The following is a 21,393-nucleotide window of genomic DNA, read 5'->3' on the forward strand; positions in this document are numbered from 1 at the left end:
GAACACATGTGCTCTATACATCATTTTTTTAAATTGTTTTTCATGATCCAGAAAAAAAAATCTAACACCGATATCAACCGATATTGCATTTTTCTGCTGATATCGAGTCGATAATTATGGATATCCATAGTTATCACATTCCTACTGACAACACACAACACATAAAATAACAATAACTTAGCAAATGACTTACAAGACAACATTTTATAAAATGAAAAGTGACAAAAAGTCAAAATATAGTACTTGAAGTCATGACTTGATAACTTGGCTTTTAGCACTTTGAAGTGTCAAAACGTCCCATTTGAGGTGGCAAAACTTTATCACACGTTCTTAGGTGGAGGGGTGGAGGGGGGCATCATTTGAACTGGCAGATAGTAAATACTCAAACATCAAACATACAACATACAACACACACAATCCGTTATCCATGCATTGTCTATACTGCTTACTGATATTAGGGTCGCGGTTAAGCTGGAGCCTATCCCAGTACACCCTGGACTGATTGCCAGCCAATCACAGGACAATTTTCAATCTAAAGTTAACCTACGATGCATGTTTTTGGGAGTCTTAGGGAAACCATGCTAACCAATACGGATAAGACGAGTGGAGTGGAACGGAGGCATTGATGTGGACTATTTCAAACACTGTGGCCCATTCTGGGGGTTTCTAATGACCGCCCGAGGGTCAAAGGGGTCGTGGGTGTAAAAGCAGATCAGAAGATACGGGGCCAGTGGCCAGGACAGGGCCCATAAATCTGGTCCATTTTCAGAGGAAGCCATCTTTTGCAGTCCACCATCCACCATTAATTGACCATCACAGTCACCCCATTGTGTTGTCACCCGGAGGGGGCTGGGGTCAATGTCAGTGACGATGTTGCCTATTTTTGAATGGATGAGAAGAGCTTTGAAAAAAGGCATGGCATGCCCAGAAAAAAAAAACATGCAATCAGTAGTGTGTATTTTTATTTTCTATTCCACTTATCCCCACTAGAGTAGTGTTGACTTTATGAAATCATTCCATAAAACTAACTAAATAGTTGTAACTAGAAGTGTTTTCAGTGTAAGTTTATTCTCTGAGCAACAGGAAGTCAGTGCAGAGATCCGATGACTGGACTAATATAATCATATTTCCTGGTTCTAGTCCGGACTCAAGCAGCAGCATTCTGGATGCACTGCAGCTGTTTTACTGTGTCGTTTATATAATTGTCGTAGGACACATCATAGCTGTGTATTAAGCTAGCCTAATGGAAGCATATACATATTGAACAATAAGGGTCCCAGGATTGACCCCTGGGAACCCCCACAGGTCATTTGGTCTGAGACTGTTTCAAATCCCAACAAAGTACGTCCTGTTCTCCAGATTGAAATTGAACCAGTTTAGAGGCTTAAAGTTAATCCTTTTGGCTCATTTATTATTTTTTTTTTATATGTCATAAATATACAATCTTATAGAGCAGTCGTTATGTTGTGACCCACTTTTAATTACATTTTTATTGACATTGTTTTTAAATGTCATCTTTTGAAGCAAAAATCTCAATAAAAAGATCCATGTAAAACATATATTTTAGGTAAGTAGTCAAAATGTTTACTTTTATATTTATTCACGGTATAAAACGTGAGCTATAATCTTGCTTACTTATTGTACTTTAATAAATTTAAGACTTAACTTAATAATACTTAATTAAACAGTGAATTTAATACATAAATGAATTGAGTTACTGTCATTATTTTTATTATGCGTTATGGTCCTCGTTATGGTCCTCTTGAGTGTACTGGTGGCTGATTGGATGACGTGGATCACCTGTGGTGGATGGGAGTCAGCTGCCAACTCATTACTCTTCTTCTGTCCCTCCAGACTGGAGAACATGCAGCAGGTCATCCTCACAACTTTGGTTGCATACATACGCACTTTTACCATTCACTTCCATTTACCTTATTATTGAGTTCATGTTTGGATGTAAAGTGGCTTAATTGGGTTTAGTAAAGTATGGTGTGTTAAATTGTGCCCCTTGAGTCAGGTCATAACATATGTACTGTATACAGTATTATTTTGTATATAGCAGGGGTCTCAAACTCATGGCCGTGGGACGCTAGTTTGAGGCCCCCGCCTTGATATGAAAGTTTAATTTGTTTTTTGTTTTGTTTTTTGATTTGCTTATTTATTTTTCCATCTTATTTTGTGTCAAAAAATAAAAATTAACATTAAACATTTATTTAATAATTTAACAATAAATAAAAAATAATTTGTTCATTTGTTTCATTTGTTTTTTGATTTGCTTGTTTATTTTTCCATCTTATTTTGTGTCAAAAAATAAAAAATAACATTAAACATTTATTTAATAATTTAATAATAAATAAAAAATAATTTTTTTCACTTGTTCCATTTGTTTTTTGATTTGATTATTTATTTTTCCATGTTATTTTGAACATTAAACATTTACAAAATAATTTAATAATAAATAAAAATTAATTTATAATAATTTATTATAATTTAATGTTTTATCAGAGCTTTTGCAAAGAACCAAAGCACTGAAAAAGTGGAGGATATAGCAGAAGCATTGAAGACTATTATATATATATATTTATTGATATTTAATATAATTAATATTTATTAATATTTTTATTTATATATATGTATATATATGTATATATATATATATATATATATATATATATATATATATATATATATATATATATTTTATTTTATTTTTTTTTAACCTGATGCGGCCCAGCCTCACCCAGACCCTCGCTCCAGTGGCCCCCAGGTAAATTGAGTTTGAGACCCCTTGTATATAGCTTATGTTGACATTACGGATTTCTCAGCCTTTAGCGGCCTCCTGTGGATAAAAGCGGAATAGCACCATTATGATTATAGTAAAGTTCCTAATGAAGTTAGATCACGTGCTCACTTGCTCAGTACAACATGTCTGAACGTGAGTAGCAAGACGCGGATCTTATTGAATCAAAAATCAGCATTTAATGGTGCTTTGTTCACTTGTAGTGTTAAAATAAAATAGAAATGTGTAATCATGGAAAGCTTATGTCGTAAGTAATATGAACATAGGAAACAATGAATACGGGAATATCATGAAAAAGTGAGTGACGTCACATAAACACAAAAAAATCATCAATCTGTTTATTACTCAATTTCTTTCCATTGCTGCAAGTCCATCATGGATGTCATCCTTCTGTACACTGTAGTTTGACTGAAATACTAAAACAGAAATCAATAATAATAAATACAAGGGCAAATATTACATGGTAGGTGAAAACCTATAGTCAAAACAGACTTAGTGTCAATAGATTTCCAATGACATATTAACAGATTTACTAACAGGCATGGTAGAGGGTGCTCCATGTTGCTTCCGGTCAACTCATCAGATTTGATTCAACAGAACCTACCATGCGATAGAGGAAAGTAAACATATACATTCGTTGATTTAATTCGAACAACGCTTAAGGAAATGGTCAAATGTCAAGTAGAGAAAACACTTTTTGCTGCAGTCACAGCAACACTTTACTCAACCAAAGTAGACCCAAAGTAATCCCATTACACACAAAATCATTCCAAAGCTTTTTTATACCTTCTGATACTTTAAGTCAGTGGTGTCCAAACTCTGGTGTGGGAGCCAATTGCAAAAGAAAACATTAAATTGCATCAAAACATTAGCGCTACACTAGTTAGTTAAGACAGTTGTTGGCTGTGTAAAAAAAGGTGTTGGTCTTGATTTTGATATTCAAGAGTAATCTTAAATAAAAACACATTTAAATATGACATAATATGACTAAAATAATGAAAATAAGTCACACAAGCCAGGAATTATTTGGTCTTTTTTTTTTTTTTTTTTTAGAAATCTATTTGGGTAATTATGACGTATATTAACATTTTTGATAAGGGAAAAAACTGATTTGGATATTCTAGAGCAGTGGTTCTCAACTATATTCTGCCATGCCCCCCACTGGGAGACACAGAAATTATTTTACAACCCCCCTGATTTGAAACACTATTAAGAAACTTTATATATTTGACTGAAATCAAAACTGAAAACAGCAAAATGCAACAAAATGTAGAGCAATGAAGCATACAAGCGTATTGAAGAGTTAAAATTGCATGGCGAAGATTATAAATTCATACATGACGGCAGGTCTGCAATAATATTGGAAGTCCTCCCTGCCCCCTTGGCACCTCGAGCATTGTTAATAACTGTTAATAGTTATCCTCCCTATCCGTGTGGAAGTGGTAAGTTTTTGGCTATTTAAGTTTAAAGGAAATAACTTGAAGGCTACCGTTTAGGTCGCTAGCTCTCTAGTTTGCGAGTTAGCATGTGTCTCAAGACCCTGCAGTTGCGCAATATGTTGTAAATAAAAGGAGTATAACTGTGACTATAGTCGTGTTTTGTCATGTCTACAGGGCTCTAATAATGCTTTGTTCATTTTAATCTGAAAAAAAATAATTTGTCTACCCACCAACTATATGTGGTTTCTTAAGTTTTTATTATTTGCCGTTCTATTACTATTATTATATTTATTTATTTATTACTGATTGATTGATTTTCTTTATTCTTGATTTGTTTACTTTTCATCTTATTTTGTGTAGAAAAATAAAAAGTAAGATATTTGAGAACAGTGGAATGTTTTATCAGAGCTTTTCCTGTAGAAAATTTGAACCAAGGCGAAGTTTTTTAAATGTTTTAGTTTTTAATAAATGTGTTTTTTTTGGGAAAACCTGATGCAGCCCAGTCTCACCCAGACCCGAGCTCCAATGGCCCCCAAGTAAATTGAGTTTGAGACCCCTGTTCTAGAATAATGTCAATAAAAATGCAAATTAAACACCTACAATTATAAATACCTATACATTTCAAAAAGCCAGGAATTAAATTAAAAACAAAGCTGCTTGAGAGTTTGGACACCCCTGTCTTAAAATGATGCTAGTATGAAAACAACCTGCCCAACCAAAGAGTTGCTCCTCTTCATCATCATCCATGTAACAGGTAACTGAACCAATGAAGCAGTGTAATACCACGTTACAAGTGCACTTGAACAGCCAAAAAAGAAAAACAAAACTTCAGAGCAGCACAAAGATGACGTGCTGCATTCAGGCTAACGTGGAAATGATTGACATAGGCAAGTTACATGTTGCAAAGCAGAGTCCTACATGTGTATTTACAAACTACTTTACTGGATTTAGAGGCTGAGGTTCCATATGGGAGAATACTGTGTATGCATCACCACAAGCATTGCTTTTTCACAATAGATTCACAGTTTTTGTAAGCTAATAGTTTACATTTTATACATGCCAGTCCCAGTCAAGAAGCATTACTTGTGTGTGTGTGTGCCTCACATGGTCGGTGTCTCCTCAATCTTAAACCAGAAGAAAAATGCTTTCTGAAAATCTCCCAAAATGTCTAAGCCACTCTTTCACTTAAAATAATTTAAAAAGGGCATCTGTGCCACAATTAACTTAAAACTACTTGAAAATTATAATACAGGAATGATGCTTTTTTTTTTTTTTAAACATACAGTGTATTAAATATTTCATCTGCCACCAAAAATTGCTTTGTACATTTCATTGTACTGTATATGAACATGTTATCTAAGCCGAAATCTGTCCTCGGAGTTGCATTCCGAATTTCCAGAACACGGCGGTTGGAGGGGTGGCGCAAAGTAGCATGCAGTTGAACCCTAAACAGATGCGGCGTGTGATTTGCAAAGATTAGTGCGTGAAGTTTCAAACAGGTGGCTCTGTTCATCTTGCAGGCTTTCCACAAACAACATCCCGCTGTTAACTGTGAGAGGAGACATCCGAGGAACTGCTGCTATTGCTGTTGGTGGTCTGGGCCCGCTTGATGTACAGATTCAGTAACTTCATCTGGAAACAAACACAAACAAAAAACATGGAGACTAGTTATATCTTCATTCATTCATTTTATACCGCTTATCTTCATGAGGGTCGCTTCATGAGCTGTCTTCGGACGAGAGGCGGGGTCCACCCTGGACTGGTGGCCAGCCAATCACAGGGCACATATAGACAAACAACCATTCACACTCACATTCATACCTATGGACAATTTGGAGTCGCCAATTAACCTAGCATGTTTTTGGAATGTGGGAGGAAACCCACGCATGCACTGGGAGAACATGCAAACTCCACACAGAGGTGCCCGAGGGTGGAATTGAACCCTGGTCTCGTAGCTGTGAGGTCTGCACGCTAACCACTTGTAGCCCTGTCTATATCATTCATTCATTCATTCATTCATTTTCTTCTGCTTTTTCCTCACGAGGGTCGCGGGGGTGCTGGAGCCTATCCCAGCTGTCTTCGGGCGAGAGGCGGGGTACACCCTGGACTGGTGGCCAGCCAATCACAGGGCACATATAGACAAACAACCATTCACACTCACATTCATACCTATGGACAATTTGGAGTCGCCAATTAACCTAGCATGTTTTTGGAATGTGGGAGGAAACCCACGCATGCACGGGGAGAACATGCAAACTCCACACAGAGATGCCTGACTTGACTCCTGAGGGTGGAATTGAACCCTGGTCTCCTAGCTGTGAGGTCTGCGCGCTAACCACTTGACCACCATGCCCTGTCTATATCATATTTTGGCTAAAACACAACAATAAGTCTGCTTTCACAAAAAACTAAGGAAGTTCTTTAAATGATATTTAAATCAAACAACGATTTTGGTGATCAAAGATTCTATGCTGCCATTCTGCAGCAGGACCACAATGGGTTCTGAAAAGGCAGATACTTGCCTTGAAGAGGATAATTGAAGAATTTAAGATAACATTATGCTTCCAAATTCTCTACGACTATGGCTTCCCAGAAAAGAAAGTGGAAGCCATTGACTAACATATATCTAGTTTTCTTCAAAGTACGAATGAACCAAATAGGAGAATTTGTCACTACAGCAAGTATCCACCAAGGAGACATCATTGTCCCTAATCTTTTTGTCATAGCAGTAGACTCCATTCTCAGGCAATCAGTTAATACCATTAAGGAGAAAGGGATTGTCACCAAACGATGACAAGCTTCTACACTACGCAGATGATATACAGTAGCACTAACAGGTACACTTTTGAAGGATGCTGTGGACTTGCTAACCTCTCTTGAGAATGCTTCTGCCAAGCTTGGTCTTATCTAGGCTTTTATGTGTTTGGGTTCTACTCCAAGGATTTCATGACTCGCAAAGCACAAGCTTGGAATGCATGGAACAGACTGCATCCCATCATGTAGTCTAGCGTTTCAAAACTTGCCTTTTTAGAGCTTGTGTTGTAAGCATACTCTTATATGGATCTGACACACGGACCATGAAAAAGGTTCTGCAGGACCAGCTATGATGGAACATACACCCGGCTTCTTACAAAAGAGAAAGGGGAGATATTGCACCCATTTCTTCTATTGTAGCTTGTCAAAGAACAAGATTTTTAAACATGAACTAGTTATTAGACAACTGAATGGCCCAGATAAGGCTGTTGACGATGGTGGTGATGGTGGGGTCAGTACCTTGCTGCCTGTGAGCTGTGCCAGGTGAGGTTTGAGGTCCTCGCCAATGACGGAGTAGATAGCCACCAGACAGAACACACTGGCCTTGCGAACGCTGCTCTCTGTGTTGTCGTAGCCCTAAAAAGGAGACAAAGATATCATGAAATGAACACAACCCAACCCATGGCCAGCACGGCATGTGGGAAGAGTTGCCAAATAGAGAGTACACGAAAACATAACCATAGACAAATAAGGCAAAAATAGTGCAAATGTCCACTTTGCTTAAATATGCTACCTGATAGTGTCCATATTCATAAAACATACATCAACAACAGCTGCATGGCGGTGAAGTGGTTAGCGCGCAGGCCACACAGCTAGGAGATCCGAGTTCGATTTCACCCTCGGGCACCTCTGTGTGGAGTTTGCATGTTCTTCCCGTGCATGTGTGGGTTTTCTCCGGGTACTCCGGTTTCCTCCCACATTCCAAATACATGCTAAGTTAATTAGCGACTCCAAATTGTCCATAGGTATGAATGTGAGTGTGAATGGTTGTTTGTCTATATGTGCCCTGCGATTGGCTGTACCCCGCCTCTCGCCTGAAGACAGCTGGGATAGGCTCCAGCACGCCCGCGACCCTCGTGAGGATAAGCGGTAGAAAATAAATGAATGAATACATCAACAACCCTTGCATATCTTCTCAAAGGCAACATTTGTATATAGTTTAAAGCAGTCAGTGTACAGCTTCGTCAATTTACCATAAAATGAGTCAACGCAACCAGCCAGCAACACAAGCGACTACACCTAATATCACCTACTGTATGTCTAAAGGGTGTTCTTGGTGTGACTATTTAAGACCTTAATCCGTAATGAGTTGTACAGGTTATTGTTGGTGGATGTGCACCTTGTGCTCGTTCACATTCGGCTTAAGGATGTCCCACAGGTGCTTAATTAGGTTCGGGTCTGGAGACGATCCATCGCCTCCACCTTGAGTTTCCTCAACAAAGCACTCACCACTTGGAGGTGCATTTTGACTCCTTATGTTAAAAAAAACTGACATCTGGCGCAGTTTTCCACTTCACAATGTCACCCTCAAAGAACTGCAGTATTGCTAATTGCATTAAAAATATATCAAAACAGGGAACAAATGTCTCAAACCTGCAGGAGACCAGGAATGATGTCAACCAGCAGCTGTAGTAGAGAGTCCTTCACAATGCGTTCAATCACTTTTGTTTGCATCTTGATGGCAGCGAGGTTGATTGGATAATCAGCTGTCTGTACAATTGGGCACAGCACCTTGATGCATTGTTCTGGATGGATAGATCCAGCCAGGGTTGATGCGGCCTCCTCAGCAGCACGTACCACCTAAAAGCACATCACAGTAGAAAACAAGTTGAGTTGCTCAAATGTCAACTGCCTCAAGAGTATCAATAGTAAAGTATAATTCATTCATTCATTCATTTTCTATTGCTTATCCCCACGAGGGTCGCAAGGGGTGCTGGAGCCTATCCCAGCTGTCTTCGGGCGAGAGGCGGGGTACACCCTGGACTGGTGGTCAGCCAATCACAGGGCACATATAGACAAACAACCATTCACACTCACATTCATACCTATGGACAATTACATTACAAAATGTGAAGCCCTAATGTACCTCTTTGTGAGAATCTTTATGAGCCTCCAAGGTCTTCATGATTGTTAGTTCTGCATAATTCTTGAACCGGGCCGGCTGATTCCTTAATATTTCTTTCAGCACCCGCAGTGCCAGGGCTCGGATTGTATGCTGCAAAAACAATGAAATGAACCATTAGGAAGAGGTGTATATATATAGTAGAAAACAATATATATTTATATATAAAACTCACATCTTTATCCCCCAGCGTCTCAAGCAGAAGGAGGAGGATGGTTTTAAAATGTTCATCCCAGACAGCCAGGCTATCATCTCGTGTGATCTTCAGCAGTTCCACCAGGGCACCTTTACGTTCCTCGGATCGCTCGTTGTGATTAGACAGTTCCTTAAGCAGATCAGCAACCAGGTCCGAGTGGTCCTGACCGACTGTTCAGCAAGAAAGATTGACAGCATATAGACAGTCTTAAAAATTTTTTTTTTTTATTTCATGAATGAATTGACTAACCTTTTTGTATAACATTATATGTGTACGACTTTAAAGACATCCTGTGTAACAACCGGTCTTCCAGCTGAGTTTTCAGCTTCAACTGCCACTCAGTAATTTATCCATTTGCAATTAATATTAATGGTAGTCAGAATAAGCCAAGAAAATATGTAGATTTTTTAAAAAAAAACTTGTGTACTGTCTCTCACATCACTATTTTAGATGTACGTGTATGATAAGCACATATTTAACACATCAAACATATTAGTGTGTAATGAGTGTAATGTACAACCTTCTGCAGGACAGGGTCAAAGGGTGAAGCAGCAAAAAAAAAAAAAAAAAGAGTGATGACAGTGGAGGAAAATGAGTGCAACAGGGCAAAAAGATGATAGGAATGAGAATAACATCTCTTTAGTCTCTAGAGGTTTTCATCGAGTAGTCAGAAAGTGATGGAATCTTTACCAGTGAGTCTCATCGTTTTTTCACCGCTTTCCTTACGTGGGCCTAAAAAGGAGAGGGGTGGAGGAGAGATGAAGATGGAGGATGGGAAACACATTCTGATAACTCAAACTAATGTTTACTAGCCTTTAACAATGACGAAGTAAACATTCCACATCCATTAATACAAGTATACAATACAGTGCCACCTGAAGTTAAATGATGGGGATATAAAACATAATGTAGAATTTTTTTTTAATAATACTAATTCATGTCAAAGATGTGTGATATTAGCAAACAAAGATCATGTATTCATTGAAAAGCATCAAACAGTGATGATTTATTGACTGGATTATGTCGCCTCAGGATTTTCATAGCAATTTTAAAGCTAAAAGCCCCATTACATGGCTTTAAAATGAGCAATGGTAAAAACAAATAAGCTGTTGGAAATAAGATAAGCCTATCCGACACACATCCAGGTTGGGTAAGCCATACCCAGGTATAAGTCACATGACAACCACGTTTCCTATAAGCCACTTCATGACTTTTAAGTGAAGCACAAAGCTGTGTATGGCCCATTTTAGGACATTTAAAGTGTGTGTGTGTGTGTGGCTTCCTATTGGTTCGAGTCAACATTTCAAAGCAGGGAGCTTTCAGAAAACACTACATGATGGTGGAATACAAATGGTTTGGAGTACAGTTACAAATACAGATGCATTGATTATAAGTTAGCTGTGAGGCACTACACAACATTCAACATGGTTCACAATGACTGAAAGGACACACCGATATAAAATTGTTGCTCTGTCAACAACAATGTCAGTGCAAAAGTACACCTTTCAAAATTCATATGAATGAAAATACTTACAGTCACGGAACTGTTCCACATCATCGTCAAACACCGCCTCCTTCAGGGCACTCTTGTCGTAGGTGCAGATTGTTTCTCCGTGACCGTAAGGAGCAAACTCCCGACCCCTTGGCCCGGAGAATGAGCGTGGTGATGGTGTGTTGAGCAATGATGTCTTGTTGTCCAATGCAGTTCGACCCACTTCCAGTGCATCTAATCCGAGGCGAGCATCAGAGCCAGGGGTTGATGATATACCTTCTCTCCCAGTCTATAAAACAGCACATGAACATGCACGTTTTACGTAGATAGATCATAATTAACAAAGCGACAGCACAATTTGTTTCTTTAACTCGACTCACCGCATCATCTCGCTTGCCCTCCCGTTTGATGGACTCATTCAGATCTTCCTGACTGCGGTAGCTGAAGCTCTGGATGGCCTCTGTGACACCACGCAGTGAACTGTAAATGTCCTCCGAGTTCATGTTCTCAGTGTCATACTCCATCATGCTAACAGACACAAATACATTTGGAAATGAGAAGTTGTGTACTACAAGTCTTTTATGATGCAAACAGATTAAGCAAAGCCTGAAAAGGGCAAGTTTTTCAAGAGAGTGGAAGCTTAGAACTAGTACATACACGGTGTAAAATAAGTATTTTATCCCCTTCTGATTTTGTAAATATATCCCCCTTACAAGAGTATTAACAGTCCAGTTTGTTTATTATGGAGAGAGGCAGATTTTTTTTTTTTTAAACAGAAAAAATAATTAAAACTTACTGTATTTTGGGGTCAGAACGTTTGCTCCCTAAAATACCAATTAATGTAGTATTAAAGACAAGTAATTTTTTGACATTACATGGACCCCTATATCATTGTAAGGCAGGTAAACGAAAAGCAAATACTTATTTTCTTATTTTCATTTTTTTCCCCACACATAATAAAGCATAGCTACAGAGCTGTTTCCTTCAGTGGGGAAAAATCAGCAAGAAAAGATAATGAACCTTTGATAAGAAAGAAGAGATGGATGAGGGCCTGGTTTTAACTTGGAAGGGGGGAAAATAATTTTTTGACCTCATCCCACCTAATTACCTGGGTGAGTGTGCTCTGCGCAGGACCCTGAAAGAAGGGGCGGCAGGGTTGGAGTTAGGCGGAGGAAGAGGAGCGGGGGCAGGGGGTTGCTTTGAGAGTCCGTCGACACCCCAACCCCATAACCGACTGTTGGCACAGCGCGGCCGGGTGGTAAGGACGAACAGACGAGTGGGAGAATGAAAAATGGAACAAAAGGGGGAAAGCGCAAAACAAAATAAGGAAGAATGAAAGAGAGAAAAACAATAGTACAGAAAGAGAAAAGACTTCAACTGTAAAGCTGAAGTGTACATTACACATGAATAAAATATAAGTGCTGCAGTAATATTGAATATTGTCTATGCATGTTAAAATTTTCACTAATTAGCAGCAACCAGCAGGGGGCAGAGTAATTCCGCTCCAGCTAGATTTCCAAAACAGGCGTGTCCAAACATTAACATTGACAAACCTCAACCATAACAATTACCCTAAAATGCATGTTAGGTTAATTGGCGACTCCAAATTGTCCATAGGTATGAATGTGAGTGTGAATGGTTGTTTGTCTATATGAGTCCTGTGATTGGCTGGTCACCAGTCCAACTGGAATAGGCTCCATAGATGTATGGCTAGATAGGTTATTAGACATTTTTTATGATATGATTATGATATGAAAGTAAAGGGGATAATTTCATGGGTACAAATATACATCTTTGTTACTGGATAGGTGTAACTACAAAAAGTAATTTATAAATGATTATTAGATATTACACTGATTTGCTTTGTCTCCTGCACGTGCAGCATCATGTATGCATCCTGCGCTGGAAAAAGTTTGGACATCCCTGCTTTAGGTGAACATGAGCAGAACAGATCATGTACTGAAAAGTCACAGTAACTAGTAGACGCTCTCACATCTTCTTGTATATATATTGTATAGCTGCATCAATGCAGTTGATTCACACATGATATGACTGCTAAGTGACTGTTAGCTACCTTGGCGACAGTCCTCCATGTGAGCAGTTTGTTGGAGAGGTGAGTGGGCTGGTTCTATTTGGGGTGTGGCGAGGTGGTGTGCGACCAATAGTGTTACTTGGAGAGCCCTATAAGGCAAAGAGGAAAAAAAGTTTGAGTATTTAAAAAAAACATTTACACAACAACGTGCTTTTCAGAAGACCCATTTAAAAGTATCCTAATCGGTATCGCTGTATTTTACCATTTGTGTGTTCAACTTACCACGCTGCTACCAGCATTACTTGAGTTCTTCAGGTGGTTGTGCAATAATTTGGTGGCACCGTCCTGGAATGTCTTGGGCAACGCTCCCAGCAGCATGGTGAACTCTGGTGTGTTGAGCTCAAACAATGCAATCAGCACCACTTGGGCAGCCTGAAATCAAATACCATCAGTAGAATGCATCATCTCATCTCTGTATCAACTGTAGAGGAGCCGTTACATTTTTTAAGTGACACATCTTTATTTGAACTTTGTGGATTATTTTTATTGCTTATAGTGCATGTGTGTCCATCTTTGCACAGCCAGTTCCCATCCAGACACCCCTCAAACACATACTGTGCAAGTGCACATGCACACCACTAATGTTACCGTTGAGGAGCAATCACATTGTAATAGCAGTGTCACGAGATTGGGTCTATGAGAATGAGACAAGTTCAGATTTAACTTTACTTGGAAAAGTACAATGAAAAATTATATGACAACATATTGCAATCTACTAATATAATTTTTACTACATTAAATTCAGAACTCAACCGGTCATGCTACAGATCATGACTGTATGAAGGAACCTTCATCCTGCTTGTTTGAGGGCAGTAGATGAGGAAAACATGCACATTACAATGTATTAAGGCTGGCAAAATTATTATAAAGTTAATTTCCCATTATTTTTGTGATGAATTCATTGATTTATTACCACCCAGACCTAGTGCCCACAATAGTTTTTTCTTTTTCAGAACAACAAATCTTGTTGTGTTTTCATTTCTTGAGAATTTTGTCACCAGACACCCCTACATTATAGTCCGCTATGCTGCACACATACATGCGTGCATGTTTGTGTAGCAATGCATGTGCTACACATATCTGTAATATAGTACATATATATGTAAATATATGATATTCTTTCAAATAAGTTTGTTAAGCATGTTGCAAAATAAACCAAACCATTAGCATTACCATTGCACATAAGACACAGCATCCAACTCCTCTGCCCCAATGAACAGTATTGTGCATTCCAGAAAATACTGATTGATAAGAATTGAGTGTTCACACTGAAATGAAACGTTTTTTTCTGTACCATTTTTCAAAGGCTAACTTCCATTTTCGTCAGTGATTTTTTTTTGTTTGTTGTCATTTCCAGTATTTGTCTTGTGTATTGTCTTTATCCTGTGGGGTTTGTTATGGCAGCATTTTTAATTTGTGCATTGCCTTTCACTGCACACTTCATCCTGTTCTCCTTTTTGTTATTTCCTAATGGGAGGCGTAATCCTGTGAGGGATCCAGAAGAAAATGGAAAATGATCAAACAAACCCAGCACCATCATTAAAGCTCACTACAGTGAAAAATTGACAACAGTGCAACTGTAGTAGGTTGGGGAAAGGACGTCGGCAGTGCTTCCCAGCATGCTTTGTGTTTGCTGGGTTCCGATTGTTTGGATGAGACGCCTACTTTCGATTTTCGAGGTGAGAGGAAACTGTCTGATGAAGGTCTGGCAGGGATATGTAATCTTTCCTTCCGGATAGCAGACGCAGGGCTCCAAGTGAAAGAGCAGTCAGCGGAACCCAGTGTCACCATTGGTTATCTAGTCCAATGAATTATCATCAATTATTTTCCAGGTAATTTGCTTAGCCTTCTGACTGTCATACTCATGTAGGTAGGTGTTTCCCTGCATCCTGTTAATTTACATCTACATTTTCATATTTGTTTGGGGTTTGCCACTATATGTCTGCGCTTTCTGAAGGAAAGAGGGAGTGGACTCAAGATTGCACGAAACGTTCTCCACAAAAATGAATGATTTCTCTGTATTTGGTATGTTGCAAAAATGCAAATATGTGGCTGAATAGAAATGTTAACGTGAAAAGGACATAGAAAAGAGTGCAGTTAGTCAAAACTACCATAACCATTACATTCCATGCAATGCTGTGCAATAAACCTGACCTGGTCTGGTCTTGGACTTAGGAGGTTAATGAAGAGAAAGTGTTTGTTCTAATTTCACTCCTCATGGCATCAAAAAAATATGTTTGGTTAGTGAACGATTCGCAAGGCAAAGACGCATAGCAAAGTCCCAAGACGTTTTTAAACAGAGGTGTCCTTAAAATCTGGACACAATGCAATGTTGTAAAATAATTTTAGAACTATATACCGGTATTTAAAATTGTTAATACAGTATATACAATGTATATAAATATATCAAAACATTTTCACATGCAATATTACATTTAATATTATTGTAAATTAAATTATAGATTTTGTATTTAATAATGAATGAATTAAACTAAACCTCTGTTGTAATGTATGTATGAATATTATATGTCCAGACTTTAAGGATAACCCTGTATATATATGTATATAAGGTAGAGCATCAGTAGATGCCAAACGCAGTTTCACGCAGTTTTGGAGACGGTGGTTAGGCACACGGCAGGCGGGACATTTGCCAAGAGCTGGAGCTCGCTCTACCTGCTTACACCTCTCTTCCAGGTTGCCCTCAATGGACAGTGAGGCTGTAGTACTGACGCCACCAGCTAGTTCTTCACTCACCCAGTTATATAAAGTCTGGGGAACAGTGGCAAGGCAGAAATGCATCACAGAATGACACAGGGCTTCCACTATGATATGTCAATACAATATCGTAGCAATGGTTCACAAATGTTTAATTACATGACCCCGCCTCTCACCCAAAGACAGCTGGGATAGGCTAGTCAATCCCGCTGCCCCCCCAAGCTGTAAACCCAGGGGGAACACTGATTTTGCTGTAATCCTGGAGCAAGTAAAACCTGAATAAAGACTCATTGTGCATTGTAAAAAAAAAAAATTTCTTCATACTGATATGAAGATATGATATATACCTTCCTGACGTCAGAACTTTTGGGTTCAGTGGTCCAGGTGATGATGCGAGACACAGCCAGGCGAGTCTCACTGGAGTTGACAAAGTCTGTTGGGTCCATTTGCCTTGCCAAAGACTCGATGTACCTCAAAATTGCAACCTTTACCTATGGGAACAACATTATTGGTGACTTCATAAAGTGCATCAATCTCAAGTTTGTATTTTTGACACTACCTTGAGGTTTGGCGTTTGTGTCTGATCGACAATAAATCTCATCAAAATATTAAACTGTTGGTCAAACGGGAAAGACTCCCTGAAAAATGAACACAATTGAAGTCAGATGCCATGCAACTTAATATGATGAAGATGGTTATTACAAGATATGGAGACCTTGTGATATCTAAGGCCTTTTGGACTTTGGCCTGTACTGAGCCTAGCAGGTCTGCCCCCATCTTTTTGAGCAATTGTGTGAGAAGGACAAAAAGCCAATCCTGTAGGTCCTCTCGGTGTACCGTGATGAAATCCACCAGGGTCTCCAGGAACATGCTGAACACCTGAAGCCAAACACAGAGTGAAATTAATAAGTGACACAGTATTGATAACCTTGACTTGAATATTAATGTTAATAAGTAACAAGACACTTACTCTCTGTTATCAAATCCACAGCAGCCCATGCAACAAGAGACATAGAGTACATTATTTTTTGAATGACTAACATTGTGAAAATCATACTGTAATTTCATTCATTCAAAGCATTTTTTTACCTTGCTGTGTGGATCTGCAAACATTCTTGTGAAAATCTCACAAAGTCTCTTCAGCTCCACTCGGCTACATGACACAAAACAAAAAAAACATGTTTATTTTTTAACAATAAGGTTTTACATTTGAAAAAGTGCACACATTCTACCTGACGGAAGTAAGTATTTAAAACTCTTTTCCCACCTTACAAAGATACTGTCCAAAGTACAAGTAAACCATGCATTTCTGCAAATACTTTATTCTATATTTCCATGCAACAACAGTGGAAATGACCCGTTGACACAATGTAAAGTTGTAAGTATAATACATTTACTGTCCCATCAAAATAACTCAGTACAACAATTAATATCTAAACTCCTGGCAACAAGAGTGAGCACACCCAAAATGTCACTATTTAGTGTGGACAGCACTATTTTGCATACACAAATACACAATATACTACCATCAAATTATGTAATTAAAAAAATGCTAATTGCCCCCACTGTAAGGACTTGCTATGAAACACTGAAGCATTATTTACTGTATGTCTCTCAAGAAAACACACAATGTCAACATGAACTTTGACACTTCCAAGCCCACCTTAATATCCTTTGACCCTTGAGGAGATTCTGCAATCCCAGAAGGCCCTCCTTCCTCTCTGACCAATTGGAACTGGCACAGTGGTTCAGGACCTCTGCCACATCCTCCGTCTGACGAAGATAATGAGGTATGCCACCATTTCTTGAGCCGTACGAGCGCTCTGAGCAAGCACTGGATGCATCGCTGTTGGCATCATCATCAGAGTACATTCCTGGTGATTCGTACCGCCGCCTCATCGGCTTCCTCTGCAGGTAAAAAAAAAGGAGAGACATATTACAGTGTTTCATCTACCATTATATTGGGGAGAAGACGGCACCAAGAACTAGTTTCTATATAATATATAATAATACAAGCAGTGATTTACATGACAGCATGTCAATTCTGTTTACAATTTGTCATCTGCTCTCTATTTCGCATACACGAACAGTGCTGGTAAACATTAGCGTCAGGCAGCCATGCTGTTTTCACACTTTAGCTGCATCTACTCTCCTTGGAGAGCTTTAATAGCTTTAATTACATAATGCATATGCAGTCATGCTTCAGCATATGTATCCTTTACAAGTGAAAAATTAAAAGCCAACTAAAAAAAGCGACAACAGCAAGTGGAAAAGTAGAAATTCTGACTAAAACCTTCACACAGATGTGTTTTGAAAAATGGGAATGTGACAATATGAAAAACAAAACAGCAGATGTTGCACGGCTGCATACATGGGGGATGCAATGGCAAACAAGCAGTAAAAAAAAAAAAAAAAAACAAAGACAAAAAGAATGAACAGACAAGATGCTGTGGTACATTTTTCTAAGCTTCAATGCTGCAAATGCATATGTTGTATACAATGTATGTATGAAAATGCATACATTTGTGCCATCCAACAACAACTACCTTATTCCTGGAGTCTCCTAATAGCTGAAAATTGCAAAAAAAAAAAAAAAAACAATGAAGAGAGAGAGAGAAGGTTTGAATTGGAGAAGAAGAACAACCACAGTTTTGACTATACAAGAGTATATGATGATTTATCTATTATAATATAACTGTTTTAAGGTAGAGGTTCTCAACTAGTTTGGTTACCACCTATTAATGACAAATGGCAAGCTAAATTACTGTTTTTTTCCCAAATAAAACGTCTTAAATATCCTATATTTTAAAGAGTGCTTACTGTCTTACATGTTGCAAGCATTACAGTATATATTGTGCCAGCTTAATCAATGCTCAGTAACAATACATTTTTTGTATTAGAGGAGCTCAATGACAGCACCTAGACTTAAGCCTTGATTGTCGGCAGAATTCCCCTCTTACACTTTGTGTGCAGGAGCAGTGAGACACTCGTCTCTTTATAGCATGCTTTTCTCTAGCAGGTAAAAAGGCAACCCACGAGTTGAGAAACACTGTTTTAAAAGATGTCAATAAAAGCTAAAGTTATTTCTTTCTAACTCACCAGAGCATCAGCAACCGCTGCTTCCACCTCTGTGCCAGTGTTCAGGACCCTCATTGCATTCACTGATGCAGAGATTCTTGCTTGGTGAATCAACCCATAACGATCTACAAGGGAAAGATAAAAAAATATATAGATATGATACTTACATTACTATACATATGTATAATATGATGCTTAGGGTACATGAATACCTGAATATAAAAAAAATAGAAATATTAATTCATATACAGAATGGGTCAAAAGTATGTACCACCAGCAAATGGCAAAACTCCACAAGTAATAATGTCAATTTTTCACATATGCCTCATTTTACCCTACAAACTCTACCATTCCTTTGATTTCAGATTAACATTTGCAATAATAATGACCTCCAGAACCCTCCCCGTTTCTTTTCAATATGAACACTTAAACACATTTTACATGAATGACTATGTTAGATGATCAATGAACTGATGGTAATTGAGTCGTGGTGTAGAGGATATACAGTATATGTTTCACTTTTATGTCTCGCCGAACCATTGGTGTCTTCAATGACCAAACATTGTGTTCTACTTCACTTATTGTCGGCCATTTTGAGAACCTATCCCCACAAGGGAACACTGTACCAAGTGTATTTTTGACCCATTCTATATACATTAATACATTGGAACCTTGGTCAGCATCATCAACCCATTTAAAAAGGTCCACAATAAACAGAAACACTCGAAACGAATAAACTGACAACCTTGTGGTTTCTGAGCGACCTGTTCTACCCCCTGAGCCCCAAAAGTCAACCATTGCTGACAATAAACAGGTGACGGAGCTGACTTGCAGCAACATCTTCCTTTGTCTTAGCAAGCTAATAGGCTGTTAAAAAAGTTTTTTTGTGATAGAAATGTAATAAAAACACAGTTGGACTCACGCAGCGTATTAATAACATGCTATCCGTGGTGTATGCTAACCAAGGTTCCATTGTATATGTAAAGAAAAATTTATCAATCACATTTCCAAATAAAATACTGACTATCAAACTAACATGCAAAATGAGAGAAAAACTTTTGCCTATGCAGTGATTTCCCAAGTGCAACAATGCACTAAAGAATTAAAAAGACAATCTCCAAATAAAACAACTGATAACAGTGTGAATATGTGACAAAATTTACAAAAAATGTTGAAGGAACTAAAGAACACACAATTATTAATCTTTTGAACAAATGCAACACCAAAACAAAAACCTAGCCATGCTGCCGGCAGCAAGCGAAGAAGCATGCAGACACAAGACACAAGGTGGCGACAAGGCAGGGCTTATGAGGAGAGGGGCGAGGGCGATTGTGACATCATGCAGGTCACCTGACTGGCCATGGGGGTCAGCTGTGAGAGCACTGGTTGAACGGGAGTGACGTCGGGAGGCTGCAGGGGACAGCAGAGATGGCCAACATCCACACCGGATTCACACACTTGTTGTAATGTCTTTTACTTTACATTCATTTTCTTTAGGCTTTTTTAATTTTATTGTAATAAATGCTCATAACCCACAAGAAACCACAGCTTCAGGTAAAGGACACAGCTGCATAGAACATATTTGACATATTTTACCACCTTTAAATGTTGCTGTTGGTATGTTATGGGTGAAAAAGAAACATTTTAGGCAAATATTTTAAATATAAATAAATAAAAAAGAAAATTAACTTGAACTGGAAAGTAAAATGAATTATTTAATGTTAAAAATCAAACAGCTAATGTAATGCCATGGTGACAAAGCCATGGGTTATGGGGTGCAACATCAGCATAGCATACAGTGTATGCATTATACACTTGCATGAGCTGACAACATTTTCGACAAGCCGCGAGGTCGTCACCTCAGCAAAAGAGCTACTTTCTCAACACAGACAATTGGAGTTAGCAGAAACTGACAACGTGCAAACAGCTGTGGTCAGAAGTTTAACTCATCGCGGGATTGAATGTCTTATTAATTTTGGGCTTTGACTCATTTGAAGCATCCTTTTTTTCAGGATGGGATGTCAATACAACATACATCTGAATATGTATGTATGTATATGTATCAATCCAACCTAAAATAAGTTCAAATAAATCACAAAGGGGCCAAAACTGATATGACTTTGTGTCATGCTTTTGTCTTATTTCCTGTTTCTGCCTGCTTTTCCTGTTTGAAGGTTTTGCAGGTAGCTTTACATAATGACTGGGTGTGGAGCAACGAGACAAGTGGATGCAATCTGCAGTTAATTAGATTCATAAGCCCTAAAGCCATGCCAAGAAGACCCCAAATCATTCCTCACGGGTCCCTTTGTTGTCATAGTTTTCTATTCTGTGCCACTTTTTCCTTGTTGCCTTGTTTGCGTGTTACTAGCTTTCATGCTGTTTTGTTTCTGGCATTTGTTTATGTTCGTTTTTTAAAATCCTTATTACAAATAGTTTTGTATTCTTACTTTTTACTATTATTTCTTCACTTGGACTGTCTTGTTGCTCAGTTTCCAGTTAGTGTCGTTTTCACAGACTTAAATTGTATTCGATTTGGTGTGTATGTTTTCTCCACTGTCTGTTTTTCATGTCTCATGTCTGCATCTTGGTCCAAAACCTTCCCATAATAAGAGTATGTAAACTTCTGAACACAAGTTTACTGAATA

General features: G+C 38.4%; 1 protein-coding gene across 1 annotated transcript in view; it reads right to left on the reverse strand.

The window, feature by feature from the left end:
* Positions 1-3,109: 3,109 nt before the first annotated feature.
* Positions 3,110-21,393, reverse strand: part of clasp1a (cytoplasmic linker associated protein 1a) — a 42,491-nt gene continuing 24,207 nt past the window's right edge. The window contains exons 25-42 of the mRNA XM_058081557.1: positions 20,099-20,158; positions 19,522-19,524; positions 18,770-18,873; positions 18,217-18,240; positions 17,334-17,578; positions 16,760-16,823; positions 16,386-16,549; positions 16,230-16,308; positions 16,018-16,161; positions 13,178-13,327; positions 12,938-13,044; positions 11,244-11,391; positions 10,906-11,152; positions 9,351-9,541; positions 9,140-9,268; positions 8,647-8,853; positions 7,513-7,629; positions 3,110-5,871 (exon numbers count right to left, since the gene is read on the reverse strand). Coding sequence (XP_057937540.1) covers positions 5,785-5,871; positions 7,513-7,629; positions 8,647-8,853; positions 9,140-9,268; positions 9,351-9,541; positions 10,906-11,152; positions 11,244-11,391; positions 12,938-13,044; positions 13,178-13,327; positions 16,018-16,161; positions 16,230-16,308; positions 16,386-16,549; positions 16,760-16,823; positions 17,334-17,578; positions 18,217-18,240; positions 18,770-18,873; positions 19,522-19,524; positions 20,099-20,158 — 2,270 coding nt within the window. The 3' untranslated portion in view covers positions 3,110-5,784. The remainder of the gene's footprint in view (positions 5,872-7,512; positions 7,630-8,646; positions 8,854-9,139; positions 9,269-9,350; positions 9,542-10,905; positions 11,153-11,243; positions 11,392-12,937; positions 13,045-13,177; positions 13,328-16,017; positions 16,162-16,229; positions 16,309-16,385; positions 16,550-16,759; positions 16,824-17,333; positions 17,579-18,216; positions 18,241-18,769; positions 18,874-19,521; positions 19,525-20,098; positions 20,159-21,393) is intronic.

This window comes from Doryrhamphus excisus, chromosome 9, assembly GCF_030265055.1.
Source record: "Doryrhamphus excisus isolate RoL2022-K1 chromosome 9, RoL_Dexc_1.0, whole genome shotgun sequence".
Lineage (NCBI taxonomy): Eukaryota > Metazoa > Chordata > Actinopteri > Syngnathiformes > Syngnathidae > Doryrhamphus > Doryrhamphus excisus.